The sequence below is a fragment of the Papaver somniferum genome, chromosome 2, assembly GCF_003573695.1.
Source record: "Papaver somniferum cultivar HN1 chromosome 2, ASM357369v1, whole genome shotgun sequence".
In the NCBI taxonomy this organism is placed as follows: domain Eukaryota; kingdom Viridiplantae; phylum Streptophyta; class Magnoliopsida; order Ranunculales; family Papaveraceae; genus Papaver; species Papaver somniferum.
In genome coordinates, this window is record NC_039359.1 from 71,992,285 (window position 1) to 72,007,726 (window position 15,442).

The 15,442-nt window shown below is 37.7% G+C and overlaps 3 protein-coding genes across 5 annotated transcripts; all 3 read right to left on the reverse strand.

The window, feature by feature from the left end:
- Positions 1–741: 741 nt before the first annotated feature.
- Positions 742–6,651, reverse strand: LOC113348004. 2 transcript variants are annotated; one of them, XR_003359400.1, is made up of 7 exons: positions 6,040–6,651; positions 5,350–5,703; positions 4,968–5,205; positions 2,920–4,508; positions 1,863–2,795; positions 1,614–1,763; positions 742–1,483 (listed from the first exon to the last, which is right to left on the reverse strand). XR_003359400.1 is itself a non-coding variant. In XM_026591693.1 (7 exons), exons 1-6 carry the CDS (start codon positions 6,616–6,618, stop codon positions 1,630–1,632), a joined length of 3,783 nt encoding a protein of 1,260 aa, XP_026447478.1. In that variant the 5' UTR covers positions 6,619–6,651; the 3' UTR covers positions 742–1,483; positions 1,614–1,629. The 2 variants fall into 2 exon arrangements, 1 of the variants encoding a protein (XP_026447478.1); XM_026591693.1 differs by having other exon boundaries at positions 1,614–1,719.
- Positions 6,606–10,353, reverse strand: LOC113348005. The gene is made up of 7 exons (XM_026591694.1): positions 10,281–10,353; positions 9,807–10,108; positions 9,398–9,653; positions 9,084–9,300; positions 8,594–8,937; positions 7,949–8,473; positions 6,606–7,231 (listed from the first exon to the last, which is right to left on the reverse strand). Exons 2-7 carry the CDS (start codon positions 10,042–10,044, stop codon positions 6,643–6,645), a joined length of 2,169 nt encoding a protein of 722 aa, XP_026447479.1. The 5' UTR covers positions 10,045–10,108; positions 10,281–10,353; the 3' UTR covers positions 6,606–6,642.
- Positions 10,354–10,945: 592 nt separating this feature from the next.
- On the reverse strand, positions 10,946–14,561 carry LOC113348006 (helicase SEN1-like). 2 transcript variants are annotated; one of them, XM_026591695.1, is made up of 4 exons: positions 14,333–14,561; positions 13,130–13,382; positions 11,752–12,303; positions 10,946–11,474 (listed from the first exon to the last, which is right to left on the reverse strand). In XM_026591695.1, exons 2-4 carry the CDS (start codon positions 13,298–13,300, stop codon positions 10,980–10,982), a joined length of 1,218 nt encoding a protein of 405 aa, XP_026447480.1. In that variant the 5' UTR covers positions 13,301–13,382; positions 14,333–14,561; the 3' UTR covers positions 10,946–10,979. The 2 variants fall into 2 exon arrangements, with proteins under 2 accessions (XP_026447480.1, XP_026447481.1); XM_026591696.1 differs by having other exon boundaries at positions 13,130–13,417.
- Positions 14,562–15,442: the final 881 nt, after the last annotated feature.

Genomic DNA, 15,442 nt, shown 5'->3' on the forward strand with positions numbered 1-15,442 from the left:
TTGTGGAGGAGAAGAAGAAGAGAAGAAGATGAAATGAAAAGATTAAAACTGATTTAGGGTAAGGGTAGTTTGTAACTTACCCATTAGGACTCCCCCTAAAACCCTTAAAAAGAGTCCCTTTAAAATTGGGTATACCCCAATTAATCTAGGTATACCCCAATCAAGCCAGGTTTTTTATTAGCTGTGAAATTGAAATTTGTTGCATAATCTTTTATGCATCGAGAAAATGGATGCTTAACCTAATATGCATCCGAAAATATGGCTACATTATGCATCAAATTTTTTTGTATGCACTAAAATCAACCAAAACTATGGCTACATAACTTGTTATGCGGTCGAGAAAATAGTTGCCTAATTCGTTATGCGTCTGTTTTTTTTTTTGTTGGATTCGGGAATATACAACATTTTAGTGGCTGCGTAACCAAATTTATAGCTGCATGAACAAAAATATTGTTGCATAACGTGTCATTCATCTTTTGTGGTGTATGCATAATTGTGTTATGCATCTTTTTTGGAAGCTGCATAACGAATATGTAGTCGGTTTTCAAAAATTTTGCCTGAAATGATGATCACCTCAGATTTTTTCGTGAAAAACAAAAATTTGATATTGTTGTTTATACTCATTGTGTAAATCTCTTTAAAAACTTTTCAACGAAATAAAATCTATAAAATTCCAAGGACTTGTTTTTAGATATGTTATATTTGAATTTCTTTACCAATTATACCCCTAAAAAAATAGGATGCATAATGAATTATATAGCGATTTTTAATAATTTCGAATAATTTTCGGTGTCACGAAAACTGAAAAATCTCTTGGACCTGACAACAAGAATAATATATTTTTTGGGTCTTAGCTTAATTTCCCCTTTCAAGGGCAAAGCTGACTTGCAGAGCCCAGATTACAATCAAAGTGAGCGCAACAGGATCTTGGGAAACTCTCTAATGGAGCATAGGTGCAATGGGACCACTATCCAGGTGGAGGGAAACCGCAACCAAGTCAGGAAAGTTCTTCAAGGGGTTAACTCCTATAAGCTGGCAACCCAGGGCCAAATTCAAGACTAGAACAGAGTGCAAAATGTACTAATCAGGCAGCAGCTGCATTGACTTTCAAACCCAATGCACCTACAACCTGTCCTGTAGTTAGCCAAGCACCTTCTTTCTGTTTAACCATGATATGCTAGATTCCTCCAAATGTGCAGTATGCATACAGAACTAAGAAAGTATCGATGAACGAAATGTAACAAAATACTAAATAGTATATTACTTCCTTTTGCCTTTCCCATTCTTATCCTTCTCCGGACTTGATTTTTCCTTCTTCTTGCTACTCGATGAAACTCTGGCCTGAGAAGATTCCATGACAGTAGCTGGAACCACAAGCGTCGAGAAAAAAGGATCCAACAGTTGTCTTAATTTTATCTCCATTGCTACTGACTGGTTCTGAAGTATGCCAAAACTTGACATGATGCGCTGCATATTCTCCTCGCTGAGAAATAACACAACATGAAAAGGTTAGGCTGCTCAATTGTATACTGCAATTGAATAAGATTAAGTTTCCAACGCAAAAAGATCATTTTAAGCTCCCTAAAACACACTCAGCGTGCAACAAAACTGACCTGGCACGAGAAACCCTTAAGCAGCTAAGCGTTGCTTTAATTCACCAAGCATAAATTCTGCTTGAGTGACGAAGCTACTATCTTCACTGCTTGAAGATGCTTTCCGCTTCAATTTGGCAATTCCAGCATCAAGAACACAAATAAGTAACTCTACATTAGACTCACAGAAGAAAATACATCATCAGAGGCACTCTTTTGATAATGGAAATCGAAATAAATAAGAAAGAGCAAATTGAACAATTAACGAACCTTCAATGCAGGTGGATTCATAGAAAACTCGTCAAATCCACGCCAAATGATCATGTAACTCCCTTGCAAATCACTGACACGTTCATGCTCATTCTCCATGAACTGCTTTTGTTCACTGAATGAACTGGAAGGTTGAGAACACTGAACAATGCTCCCAATATTGCACGAAGGAACATTTTTATCACTTATGCCTTCAGTCCCCGATTCAATTACAGCACCTTGTCGAACACATTGTCTTCTCTTGATGTTGAGTATATCCAATATATCTTCTCTACATAGAATCAACTCCATGTCTATGAATATGGCATCAGGACAGGAAAAGGTAGGACGATTTTTACCAAAATACAAAATCACCAGAGGATTCTCAATAATCTTAAGAACCTGCGCGAATACTTTAGATATTTTACCATAATCAACCTTCCTGGATATTCTCTCATACGGATCTTTCGAAGGCTTTGCAAAGTCAAGGATCTTACGAAATTCCACTGGGAGCAACGAAGATATGTCCTTATCAATGAGTACACCAACGAGCTTTTCAAAATGATCTCCAGCATTGATACAAACAAGGATAAACAACCTTAAAACAAGAGAACGATAGTCTTTCTTGGCTGCAGTATCAGTTTTCTCAAACCATTCCAGTGTGTCTTTCTTCCCCAAAAGTATTATATAATGACACAAGGCCAGCAGAGAACCTTCCAAAAGGTGCAGTTCTGCCTTTAAGCTAATTTCTGTATCCGACTCGGATATTTTAAGTTTCCAGTTTTCACATGTAAGTGTTTCCAGGAGAGCAGACTTTGTTGTGAAAAAGAAACGTTTCCAAGAACTTACCAAATAAAGTAACCGTTCTAGAAGATACAAAAAGTGGAACGGTGAAATGGTATTTGATATTTTGCTCCAATTGGGCTGACAGGTTATCAACAAAGACTTCCTAATCTGCAAGAGAAATGATAACGTCACAGTAACTGAATCAATGCAGTCTTTAAACTGCCTAAAGAAGGATTTCCAATGACCTGATACAATCACCTCAAAACAGCTCAGCTCAAAAGTTTACAATCACCTGACACAGTTCAACAGGTAGACTCCCATAAACAAATATCAGCATCACCACTTCCCAAATTTGCCCAAGAGAGAAATTTCTTTCCGATCTGACAATTTCCATAATTAGCTCTTTGGTAATTTCCCTACAAAGTTCTGTTTTTCTTAGCTTGATCATATCTTCTAAAAAAATCATTTTTGAGTCTGCGGGACGTACAATTTCGAAAAACCGCTGTCTACAAGACGCAGAGTACTCTAGTAGTGCCTTAGGAGCCTCCCAGTCCAATACCTTAGATTCCATGCGCCTTTTTGTGACTCCAAATATGTGAAGAGAAGTCATTCCCTGACTAAACAATGAGGGAGACTTTCCAGCGTAAAACCGATAAAGGGTGTTGAGCTTCTCTAACACATTCATACCAAGACAGGTGACTTCAGAAACCCAGTAACTCTGAGCAGCAGATACAAACTGGTTAGCATCCATAGTAACCAATTCCCCATTTCGTCTAACATATCTATGACAGATGTCTTTCATCCAATAGGCATCTGCTTTTAGCAATATGTAGATTGAACTGCTATTTTGCACCGTTTTGCAGACACCCAAGTAACCCAGACAAAACTCCTCACAGCCCTTGTAGTCTTTTTCTTGTATTGTTCCAATAGAACCAAGGTACGCCAATATGCTTAATATCTTCTCCCTCCATATATTCCAGAAGTACATTAAAGTCTGAGTTGAGACCCTCTTACGCGAAGTCATAAATGCTGCATGTTCCACAGAGTTCAACACAACCATTTCATCATGTTCGTAGTTAGCAAACCTTAACTTAAGATGGTAATCGAGAATCTTCCGAAGGTACATAATTTCTGCTCCAAAATGACCGAGCCTCTGGGAAGTAGCCAAACAATCTCCCATCTCTGCTAAGCTGCTATCTTTCTCTGATAATGAGCTAGCCACCAAGCAGATTAACTCATAAAAGTTATCATTGCTAGTCTTTGCGATCAATTTTGATTTTGTCAATAGTTCCTCTTTGTTTAAGAATTTCTTTAAGGGCCAACCTTTGCTTCCTGTTATCCAAAGAGAATTGACAAGAACATACAGAAGAGTGATCCTTGATGCTTCTTCATAGCACCCACCCTTTTCCAGTATTTCTGCCCCAAGAAGAAGATCTCCTCTCAGCTTGGCAGAATTGGCAGCCTCCATACAGTTTCCAAACTCGGTCTCTAAAACCCCGAGCTCATCGAGACAAATATGAGTTACCAAGAAAGTTCGCATCAAGTTCAATGAGTTGAAGGGCCGAACAAACTTCATCATACTATTTGTATCTTTCACTTGATGATGGAGAAATGCACACTTTTCTAGGAACTCTTGTTTCAATTCTTTCAGCCCTTGAGTTTCGGCTGCATCACCATCAAAGATTCCATCTGCTTTCCATTTCTCTATGAACAGAAGCCCCGCTTCCAAAAGATTTCCCTTGGTGCAAGCAGTCAGGCAGTTTGGCAAGCAATTAGCCCTACAATACACTTCGGCCGCAATAGACCAGCATCCAGCAAGAGAAAAACAATCAGCTGCATCCTCTAGCCTTGGTTCCTCTGAATTCTTCAGGTAAAGCAAACCTATAAAGATAAACACATTACAAGCTAAAATCATTTAATCATTCCTAAAGAAAATTTCATACCTAATTTGAGTTTGATAACTTAAACTGGAGTTTATGTCTAACTAGGCTCTGCAAGAATTTTTTCTAAAGATGATCCTTCATTAGCATATTCTTTTCATTAGTGTCTAAATATTCTAACAAGTTTGCGGGAATGGTTGGGGCCGTTAGGAGGATCAAATTCATTAGCGGGAATGTGCTCAGTTACTTCTGGAATTCATGTCAATTCAAGAAAATGGCTTTTTCCATTCCAGAAACTTTAGGTGGGTTACAGAAAGCAAACTTAATATTTCAGGAATTGATTTTGGGTGAACAGAAAGCACACTTCATTTCCTCTCTTTATACTTTTATTTCTGTAATTTTCAATAAGATTTTACTTCAATGGGAGATTTCCTTAAAAAATAATATAAATAGTCCAAACCTGCCCTTTCGAATTCCTTTAACTGAATAAAGCATTTTGCAGCAATCTCGAATTTTCCAATTGTTTCAAAAATCTCAGCAGCGTCAGTCAGATGAACGCGAGCCAGTTCAGAAATTGAACCACCCATTCGGTTAGCAGCAGCTCTAAGTCCAGCAGCTTTTGTCCATTTCTCTTTGTATGGATCTCCAGCTCTTTCGAAACACATCATCGCCATCTCAAAATTACCCTCATTAAATAGCTGCAGAATTTAGTTGAAAGAACAAAACATATGACAATAAAATTCATACTCTGAATAATGCTACAGAATATGAAATTTGGGAAATAGAACTTTGTGGTACATGAATGCATGTATGGAACAAATTTCAAGGGTTCCAGTATAGACCTTGATACCGCGAGAACACCACTCTTCCTTGCTGCTTCCAACTCGCATTGTCTGTGCAAGAGATTCATCAAGATGTTGAACCTGTACGACTCCCAACTTCTTCCAGTAATCAAACATAGGCATCGAGAAGTTATCTGTATTCTCATAGATCCACAGCCTCTGCCTAGCACGAGTAAGAGCCACATACAGTTGTTTCAATTCAGAGCAAAGAATTTTGTGCTCGGGCGAGCAGAAACTTGGAAATGATTTGTGTTCGGCGCAGTGAAGCAGACCTAGTTCGTCCATGTGTCCGTAAATAACTCGCCACTGATTCTTTAAAGGAGATGTTCCAAAAAAGTTGTACAACAGAACATCCTACACATATGACAGAATTAAAAACACATGCCTTCTAAGAGGATAAACAGTTATATGCAGAGTTCAAACTGAATGCATTTAAGGGCTGTAGCTCCGTAGGCGCAACTACTTTGTAAAGTGCCCCTCTGTGAATTTGAAGATATGAAATATATGCAGCGGAAATTAACTATACATATTAGTCGGGCATACTATTGCTCTTTCTTTCACGGTCACACACAGCACACTTAACTACTGGTCATGTATATTTGGCATTTGCAAATTTAATGGTAAAACTTGAGAATTCAACATGTACACTTGAGAATTTCAAAGAGAAAAAAAAAACAGACAATCACTGACCTGAAACTCGAGGCCTTTGCACTCAACTAATGTCAAGACAAGGGCTTGATTTCCAATTTGGTTGGAGACTCCTTTCTCCACAGAATCATCGCGTACTAAAATAACCTGCTGTGCTCCAAACCCAATCAAACTACCAGTACTCCCACTATTTCCAAAAATAGTTACAATTGCATTTTCATCATTCACAGATTCAAGTAAAACTGGTGCTTCACCATATATAAGGCTGTTCTCGGGCCTTAAAGAGTCAATAGAGAGGGGAAAGAAGTGGTAGAGAAGCTCAATTATGCTCTGAGACAGCTTGAGAATACCTGCGTGAGTACGGAAATTCTGACTCAATTGAAAATAATCAGAAACCTTTTCCTTTGCTTTCCCTGTGAAATCACTTCTTGGTTCTGAGATGAATTCATTGTAAAACAAAGATCTTATGTCTTGGAACCGGAAATCAATACCCCTAGCAATAGTTTGAGCTGTATCACCCGAGAAAGCAAATCCTGCCTCAAAATTTTGGCACATATACTTAAAAAGAGCAGCCTGTCTCATGGTTAGATCTTGGACCTCATCAACATATACAAAATCCATTTGATCACCCCGATAGATCCCTTTTCACAGTCGTTGATGAAGGTCCATGACTAAATCAGCAAAATCAAACTCACCATTCAGTAGCTTCTTCTTCTCATGATCAAGAAAAATATCATAAATCATCTCTCTTAAATCCTTGCTTAAAGTGGAAACCCGTCCCTCAGATAGCAACAAATAATCCCCCCGGATGAGTTTGCCATTAGGAACTCTACCAGCAATCAGCCCACCTTTTATGTGAGACATTATCTCAACAAAAACAGTTGAAGAGTCAAGTTTTCTGGTCAAGTGACAGTTGAAATGCGGCCAGTAAAATGAATTAAACCGGTCGTAATTAACCTCCTTTGATATAATAAAAGCATTTAAGGCAAAAGTCCTACGTGTTCCAGTATTTTCCACACAAAACTCCCTTACATCATTGAATCTGTCAAAATATGAATCCTCCATGCTTCCGTCAAGCATCAGTAAGAACTTCTGAAACGTTATGACAAGTGGGTAGCAATCAAGTGGTAGGTCAATGAAAGAATTGGGGATGCTACTGAACCCAATGGTATCATCAATGTCATGCATATCAGTAAACTTATTTTCTGCTGACAATTTCCCGCCGCAGATAAAACTGAAAGAAAAAAATGATGCAAGAAAATAAGCATACATAAATTGGTCTATACGTTGATATTGTATTAAGTTAACTTGGTGTCCTCATCATTACCAAAAAGACCAATCTTAGACAATATGCAGATAACAACATAAAAGTTATTCTAAGACCAATAAATTATTTGATTTGCATCATCAATACATACTATGAAGATACAACAAGAGTAAACTACATAGAAAATGCAGTTTTACAAGAGCAAAAATGGTCTGGCCATAAGAAGTTGGAATTAATGGCACAGCCACACAAGTAGGCAGAATATGAATAGTTATCCTACTGGGCTATGACCTATGAATCTTATGACACACCACGCGTCGAGTGATTTAGTACTGGTTTACTTTCTAATTTACGCACCAATTTTGATCCCGTATCTATTGAGAAGATCCGCAGACCATTAATCATATTGACGGCAACATGAAAAGGCAATCCGGATTTTCAACAATAATTTACTAACAGCTTTTAGCGGGTAAAAGGTTTTAGAAGCACGTCTTGATCAATAAATACTATTGGAATGTGATCCCCACAGCCATGTGTAGTTTCAGATATCACATGACATAACTTGTATTAATATCTCTAAACAATTTAAAGGCAAAATTAAGGAAAGTATAGAGTTGGAATAAATGGCTTATCAATAAAAGAACAACAAGCTACCCATAAGACAACACCAGGAAATAAATTTACCTTTTCAAATTTGAAATTTGATTCTTGATAGCAGAACATAGTTGAGGGCTGACAGTTACAAACATTTGTCGTAGGTTGGTTCCGTTTGTCGCTCCAAGACCCTCTCTCATCCAATTCTTTGGGGAAGCAGACGTAGAACATGTACCCTCAGACAACCCTTCCAAAGAGAAATAGTGTTGCTGCTCCTTCTGAAACAATTTCATGGTTAAGATAGTTGTTTTCCCAGTTCCAGATCTTCCAAGAATAAAACTACTTCTTGGAAAAAGAGTTATTTCCAATTCTTGATCAGTCATTTCAAAAGGAAGATCAAGTTCTCTGCCATCACTTCCAGATAACAAATGGCTCACGACACCAGATGATAAAGAGTAGAATTTCATCAATAGTAGGCTCTCGTTCACTTTTGAGTTTTCAAGATAGCTTCTTCCGTCAAATTCTGCAACACTCAACCCACTAGACGACTCATTTCTTGTATTATATCGAACAACTTCATTACATGGTTCCCAGATCACTGGCACGTCCATATCCCTATAAAGAAGGAAAGAAAATTAACACAGCAATTTATCATCCAAACTGATAGGTGAATAGAACGAGTCATCAATTGACTATCACCAGAGTTAACAAAAAGAGTAGTGGTACCAAACATACCCATCAGCCTTTTTTTCTTTACAGCGGTTGATGAAATCGTCTGTGTACATGCTAAAGATGCTATCAAGACGCTTAACAAGTTTCGGCATCTCCTCCAGAGATAAGATATCCCATATCTTCAATACTTGGACATAGCTTGAATACTTCGCAATATCGACAGAAATAACATATAGTCGTCCAACCTTAACCTGTTTCACGAGCTGCAAGGTGTTTCCACAAACAGAGTCCATTTTCTTCGGGCTCCAGCCATTGGAAAGCTTAAGCAACAAATTGATAACCGACTTTTGGGTCTGAAACGATTTCAATCTCATGAAAGACTTTCTAAAGTTATCACTAAACAAAACCTGCAGAAATCAAGACAACGAAAATACCAAATCCAATTGAGTTCAGTATTCCAAAAAAAAAAATTACGGGGTGCAAACAAAGCGAGGATTTTTACTCTTTGGACAAAGGATAACATAACATTTTCCCTGACTATTCAGGATTCTACCTTCCACTTTGCAGTTTTGAAGAGTATGCTATCTCCTTTCAATAAGTCATCCAATTGATCAAGTTCTTTCTTGGCTTTCAATGCTGCATTAGCAAGATCTTTATCTTCACCAGCATTAAATAAACAATGCCGATTTTTAGCATCAGAAACTAATGCGCTCCAGCAAGATCCACTTCTAAGCAGAGTTTTCCCATCACCCAAAATCCAAAGACAGCGCCTGCAGTGATAAATATAGCAAGTGAACTTCACATATCCTTGCAATTTCTAGTTACTTTGGTTTGAAGTATATTCTTGAGTGAAGCACACTAGTTTACCGTGCCCTAGTCAAAGCAACATTAGTTCGTTGAAGATTAGATAGGAATCCAATAGATCCTTCCCTGTTAGATCTGACAGTAGAGATTATTATGATATCCTCTTCGCCGCCCTGGAAGCCATCAATAGACTTCACCCTCACAGCGAAATATTCGAATTTCTCATATTTGTGTCCAAGTTTCTCTTGAATTGCAGCTACTTGAGCAGCATATGGGGATATTATTCCAATCGTTAGCTTCTCTCTTGCGCCATCCCATGCTGTAAAAGTAAAAGTGTAAAACCCTTACTATGATTTCTTGAAAGAAAAGCAAGCATGGGAGACAGATATTCAGGCAGGACAAAAAATGAATAATGCTGCCATATGTAAATTACACGGAAATGTAATGCAATTATAAACTCACACAACAATACCTCTAAAAAGCTTCCGTACAATCTTCAGAGTAATTGCTACTTCCACCATATTTTTCCTGCTATGTGCAACATTATCTTGTTCATCTCTTCCATCAGAAGTGCTTATAAACGAGTATGGACCAAACATAGGTCCTTGAAGATAGGATCTTTGATAACTTTTGCAGAGAACGTTGGGAGCGTTTAAAATCTGGTTTCTATAAAAGTTGCCATTTGGAAAAGCACTTATTTTAGGATGCATTCTGTACTGAATGTTGAGAAGGTGCTTTGAATGTCCCAACGAACTCAACCTTTCAAATAGACTTCTTCCAAATCCAGCGTCATCAGAAACCAAAACAAGAAAGCTTGTAAAGAGTTAATAAATTATACATAAGCAATTCCTGTAAGGAACAATATCTGCATTAAATTTCACCAAGATTGATGTAGATTACGTTTCTTCAAATAATAACTGAAACCAACCAGTGTTCAAATATTTACCTTGCTAGTAACCATTGCTGGTAGCTGACACTCGTCACCAATTAGAATAGCATGCCGTATGCCTTTAAGTTGCATGGGTATTGCTGATTCACACTCTCTTAACTGAGCAGCTTCATCAATAACCAACAAGTTCAGCGGATCCATTTCTACTCTATGCAAAGTATATGAGCTAGACGCTGTGCAGAAGATGAGCGAGGCAGATTGAAAGCAAAACTGCCATACCATACTTCTGTCCATACTCTCTGGAAGGACATGAGCAAGGGACTGACAAGGAGATCTTAGAGCATCAATGCATTCATTCCTCATCTTGTACAGCTGAAGAGAAGTACAACACATATACGCTTCTTTCTCATGCTTAAGGTAAAAATCAACAACTTCCCCCTCTGCAAAGAGCGTCTCTATTTCTTTGTCATTAGCATTATTTTGAGACAAGAACTCCAAAAGAATCAAGCAAATTAAGAAGGCATACCATGCTTTCAAAATTATGCTGCAATAGAAGTCTTTTTGGAAGATGGGTGCATAAATCACTTGCACATCTTTTCAGAGGAGAAACCACGGCTGTGTATCTATCTTTAATGAACCCAAGAAATGAACTCGGAATCACAGGAGGGGAAACATTGTTCACACTAGTTTTAGCCTCGCTAACTGATTTATTCTCCAACAAACGATATTCAGCAACACAGTCTTCAAGGAATTTTATCATGGATGTAAAGCATTTCTTCCAACTGTTGGGCGGCGCAAAACATTCCACAAGCCTGTCCACACGATAATCCAAAAAATCTCCTCAAGATCATCAAAAATTTCCAAGCGATTCCTATTCCCAAATAAGAGCAAATCTCCCAGTGAACATAACAACCCATCCTGTTCTGGATCCATGTGGTGAGGATTTTCAACAAGCTTTAGGACGCGCGACGCCACTTCCTTAACTGCAACATTTGTTGGAGCACATGCAAGTGTTCTACAGCTCTTACTTAAGAGGGTGTACAACAAGATACTCAGAGTTTTAGTTTTACCAGTCCCGGGTGGACCCCAAATAAGTTTAACAGAAGACTTATGATTGCACTGTGCTACCGAAACAGAACTACGCACTGCAATTGCTTGGGACTCATCGAGGACTAATGATAATCTGCGGCCAAGTTGTTCATCCCAGGCGTTATCATCTTGTAAAGAACAAAAATGACAGATTTCTTCAACCTGCAATGCATTAACAAAGGCTATTATTACATTCTGCACTCAGTTGTCACAAACACTGCACTCGTCCAAACTACATTATATTTCTTTAAATGCAGCAGAAGTTATAACCGTAAAATAGACATAGGAAATGGAAGCTTTAACCAAAGAAACAACACGAACCCTAATACCTATCAATTTAACAGTTCTGACTCTGCACAGTATACAGTTCTTGCAAGATTTTGTTCAAGGCATTGTTAAAAAAACAAGTGATATCTAATAACATATTCACATTTCTTACCGTCGAATTGGGGCGCAAAACTTCCTTAATGATCTGTAAGTTTCCAGACATGTGTAGTGCTTTCCATATTCTAATTTTTGTAGTCATATTAACCAGAAACACAGCAAAAACGGAGTTTCGCATACCATCTTTAGCCTCAACCAACTTTGATGTCCGAAACTTTAAATAACTTGATAATTTATCATTTTCTGTAGCATTGGACTCCTTCATATCTTTCATGACCAAAGCAAAAGTACATGTCCTTACACACTGTTCCAAATCCGAAGCAATTTCAGGCACCACATTAGACAAAACAAAAAGGTCACCGCATTTGGGAGAGTATGCCTCTTTGCCACTATCACTATTTATGTTCCTCCAAGAATCAAATTGAAGCTCATACAGAAATGAACCATGTGACACAGACTCCTTTACTGAGATTACTTCAGCGAATGGTGCATCATGTAACACCTCCATACTTGAAAACAACTCAGAACAAGTTTCCTCAATTAATGGTAAAGTGTAAGAACCAAGGTAATACTCCGCTGACTGGAAACATTCAGGGATCTTTTCCACCTAAACAATATAAGAAGTAGCTTACGTCAGATTTCAGAACGAAGAGATTGAAAAAGTTCAGTTTAGCAGTAAATGATTGATTGTTTTAATTAAAAAAGCCTTCAACCGGGCAACGATTGGATCACATAAATCATAGTTAGTCAGTAGTCCAGAATAATTGTAACTGCCTTTAACTGCTTGCAAGTTAATCAATGGTACTTGACATTGACAAGGAAATGAAACTTAGACATCCACAACTAGGAAGGTTACAAAAGAATACAAGAGCTAAATCTATGTAATTTAAACTTCTTTAAATTATTCTTGGAAAGGGATCATTGTACTAAAGATCGACATTCTAATAAAAAAAATCCTGGTATGAGTGGACATATTGCCAAGTACCCGCTTGGAGATGACTAGAGGGATAACCTCCCTAAGGTGAGCCTGATCTATATATCAAGAGATTAGTACGTCCTAATACTTCAAAGTTCTATCACACTCAATGTCTCTAATCATGCGTAAGTCTCCAAAATCGGGATGTCTTAGGTGTCTTTTTCGACAGTTGATCCAAGATAGATTTATGATGGATCTAGAAATCAAATATGGGCACGATGAGCTGCATGCTAATCCCCACCTCTGCCAATTGGCCACTTGATGTTTCAATGTTGGCCCATGAGATGCATTTAGCATAAGATCATAGAGTGGCCTCGTGCAATAGGATTAGGATTCAAAGCCATAATATGCACATGGTGCATGACTGATATCAGTTAGAAATATTGCTCACCGTGTAGCTATACTCTTTATATAAACATGATGGTTTAGTAAGACAGGGACAAAGACAGGGGCAAACCTGGTCTTTATATAACTCTTCATTGGATATATCCTCGAGAGTCCAGGAGAACACCAAATCAATCAAATCTTTCTCCGGATATCTATATTTGGAACAGCCAGAATGAGCCATTTGAACCATTTCCCCGCCACCTTCTACCATTTCAACCACTTCACCGCCATGTTCTACCATTTCAGTTCAACCACTTCACCCGCCACATTCTACGATTTCAACCACTTCACCGCCACATTCTACTTCATCTCCAATCTCATCTCTGCATCAACATTTCAAAATAAAATAACCAAAAATCTGAAATAACATATATCTGTAAATATTCCATAAAACGTAAAAACAAATGCATATGGTTAATGCTCAAAATCTTGAGTTCTCGGTTAGTGAAGCATGTCAAGACTCTCGAAGCTTTCACACCCACACGCCAGAGTAGGTATGAAGTATGAACAAACAATTCATGGCATGAAATACTATGAACGCATAACTTAGTGACATTTTCAATTTATACGGTTTTTGTACTACAGCTGATAAGCTCACTCAAACAAGCAAAATCAAACTATCGTGCATCTACATTTCATGTTCCACAAGCCGTACTTATAAATGCCTTAACTTCTTTTCCAAAACACACTAATTCCTTAAAAACAAATATCCAAGCAAATCCCTCTAGAAGTTAAAATTGACTGTTCCAAGAATCAACAAACAAGTTTAGGTGTTCAGGTTTATTAAAAAAACCTTTCAAGACATAAATAAATGATCTATTCCCACTAAATAATTCCAATAAATACTACAAAAATCCAAAAAAAGAAAAACTACAATTACAATCAAACAATCGAAATCTCTAGGGTTTAATTGGTACAGTGTTATTCACTAGCTTAAAAATAAATTATAGTATCAATTTATAGTTAATATAAAAAATAAAAAAAACAAATTAGTTTTCCAAATCTTTATCTAGTTGATATTTTTAGCCCTAATTTAAACTTTTCCCAGTCTATAATCAGATGGTTTTTACTAGTAATGGTAAATAAATAAATAAAAATTGTAAATAAATTGAAAAGTAAAAAAGTTGGAATTATCCTAAAAAAGAAGGGGGATTTTACTATCTACACAGCAATTAAATCATTCAAATATAAACCCTAATTTTAATCTTAGTGAATAATCTCATTTACAAAACCTACAAGATGAAGAAGAAGAAGAAAATGATAAGAGAGAGACCTGCTACTGTTCACCAGGATTCTTATTTTTTCTGCAGTGAGTGGATTTTGTTGAGTTTTGATTTTTGTGTGAAAAATGCTAGTATGGAAGTTTTACAGTAGACTGTGGAGTTTGAGAATAGCAGCGGGAAATTATTAATTAAAATATTAACTTTGGTTTGGGGTGAAAAACCGAACGAAAAGAAGGGACGCGTCTTTGAGACAGGATGGAGATGGTGGTGGTGGAGTGGGTTTGTCTGTCGGGTTCCTTTCCCAGATCCCTATTGGGGTGGAGAGCCGACGGCTTTTTCTTTTGATAAGGGCAGTTCCTATGGAAATGTTCGGATGAACTTGTTTGTTGAACCACGTAGATGGTCAAACAGGATTCTCCATTATGGAAAAGAAGTGAGCGATAGATGGTTAAACGCGCGACCGAATATCTGGCGCTAGCGTCCGAACTATAAGCGCTGGCGCCGTTGGGAATGACGCCAGCGACAGCATTAGCGACGCCAGCGTTTGAGACACGACCGTCAACGACAACTTGTTAACGGTCACCGGAACGGTTAGTTTCCGTTTCCACCTCTATAAATACGACTTGAATTTGATCTCACAAATACACAACAATCTTTCATCCGATCAATCTTTTTTTTATTTCAATTACTTTCAATTTTCAACCATGAATTCTGATTTTGATTCTTCTGAGGAAGATATGGAGATGGATGACATGTTGTACGAAGCAGATGAAGAAATGTGTACGGAATTTTTGCATCAAATGGATGAAGATGCAGATCAAGATAGAAGAAGACGAAATTTTATGTTGCAATTACAAACCGAGATCATACCAAAGCCTTTAGAGCCATATGAAGTTGCGACTAGAAGATGACATGGCGGAATCGACATTTTTACCACGAAAAGATGATGCATGATTATTTTAATCATGACTGTTTGTATTCCGATGAGAATTTTCAGGGTCGATTTCGCATGGGCCGCAAATTGACGCAAAGGATTATTGTCGATCTTTGTCAGGTACAACCTTTATTTAATTATCAGTATGACGCACGACATATACGAGGCTTTAGTCCCGAACAAAAGGTCACTTCGGCCCTCCGTATACTATGTTACCGGGTACCAG

Excerpts from the sequence above, each read along its gene's own strand:
- LOC113348005 (XM_026591694.1), bottom strand. The coding sequence starts at position 10,044 with ATGCATCCTAAAATAAGTGCTTTTCCAAATGGCAACTTTTATAGAAAC. Across the intron at positions 9,301-9,397 it reads GTTGCTTTGACTAGGGCACG|GCGCTGTCTTTGGATTTTGG; the intron begins GTAAACTAGTGT and ends TTATCACTGCAG. Across the intron at positions 8,938-9,083 it reads TCAAAACTGCAAAGTGGAAG|GTTTTGTTTAGTGATAACTT; the intron begins GTAGAATCCTGA and ends TGATTTCTGCAG.
- LOC113348004 (XM_026591693.1), bottom strand. The coding sequence starts at position 6,618 with ATGGATTTTGTATATGTTGATGAGGTCCAAGATCTAACCATGAGACAG. Across the intron at positions 5,206-5,349 it reads GGTGTTCTCGCGGTATCAAG|CTATTTAATGAGGGTAATTT; the intron begins GTCTATACTGGA and ends TAAATTCTGCAG. Across the intron at positions 4,509-4,967 it reads AAAGGAATTCGAAAGGGCAG|GTTTGCTTTACCTGAAGAAT; the intron begins GTTTGGACTATT and ends TTATCTTTATAG.
- LOC113348006 (XM_026591695.1), bottom strand. The coding sequence starts at position 13,300 with ATGGTAGAACATGGCGGTGAAGTGGTTGAAATGGTAGAAGGTGGCGGG. Across the intron at positions 12,304-13,129 it reads AAGAGTTATATAAAGACCAG|GTGGAAAAGATCCCTGAATG; the intron begins GTTTGCCCCTGT and ends TATATTGTTTAG. Across the intron at positions 11,475-11,751 it reads TTTTGCGCCCCAATTCGACG|GTTGAAGAAATCTGTCATTT; the intron begins GTAAGAAATGTG and ends AATGCATTGCAG.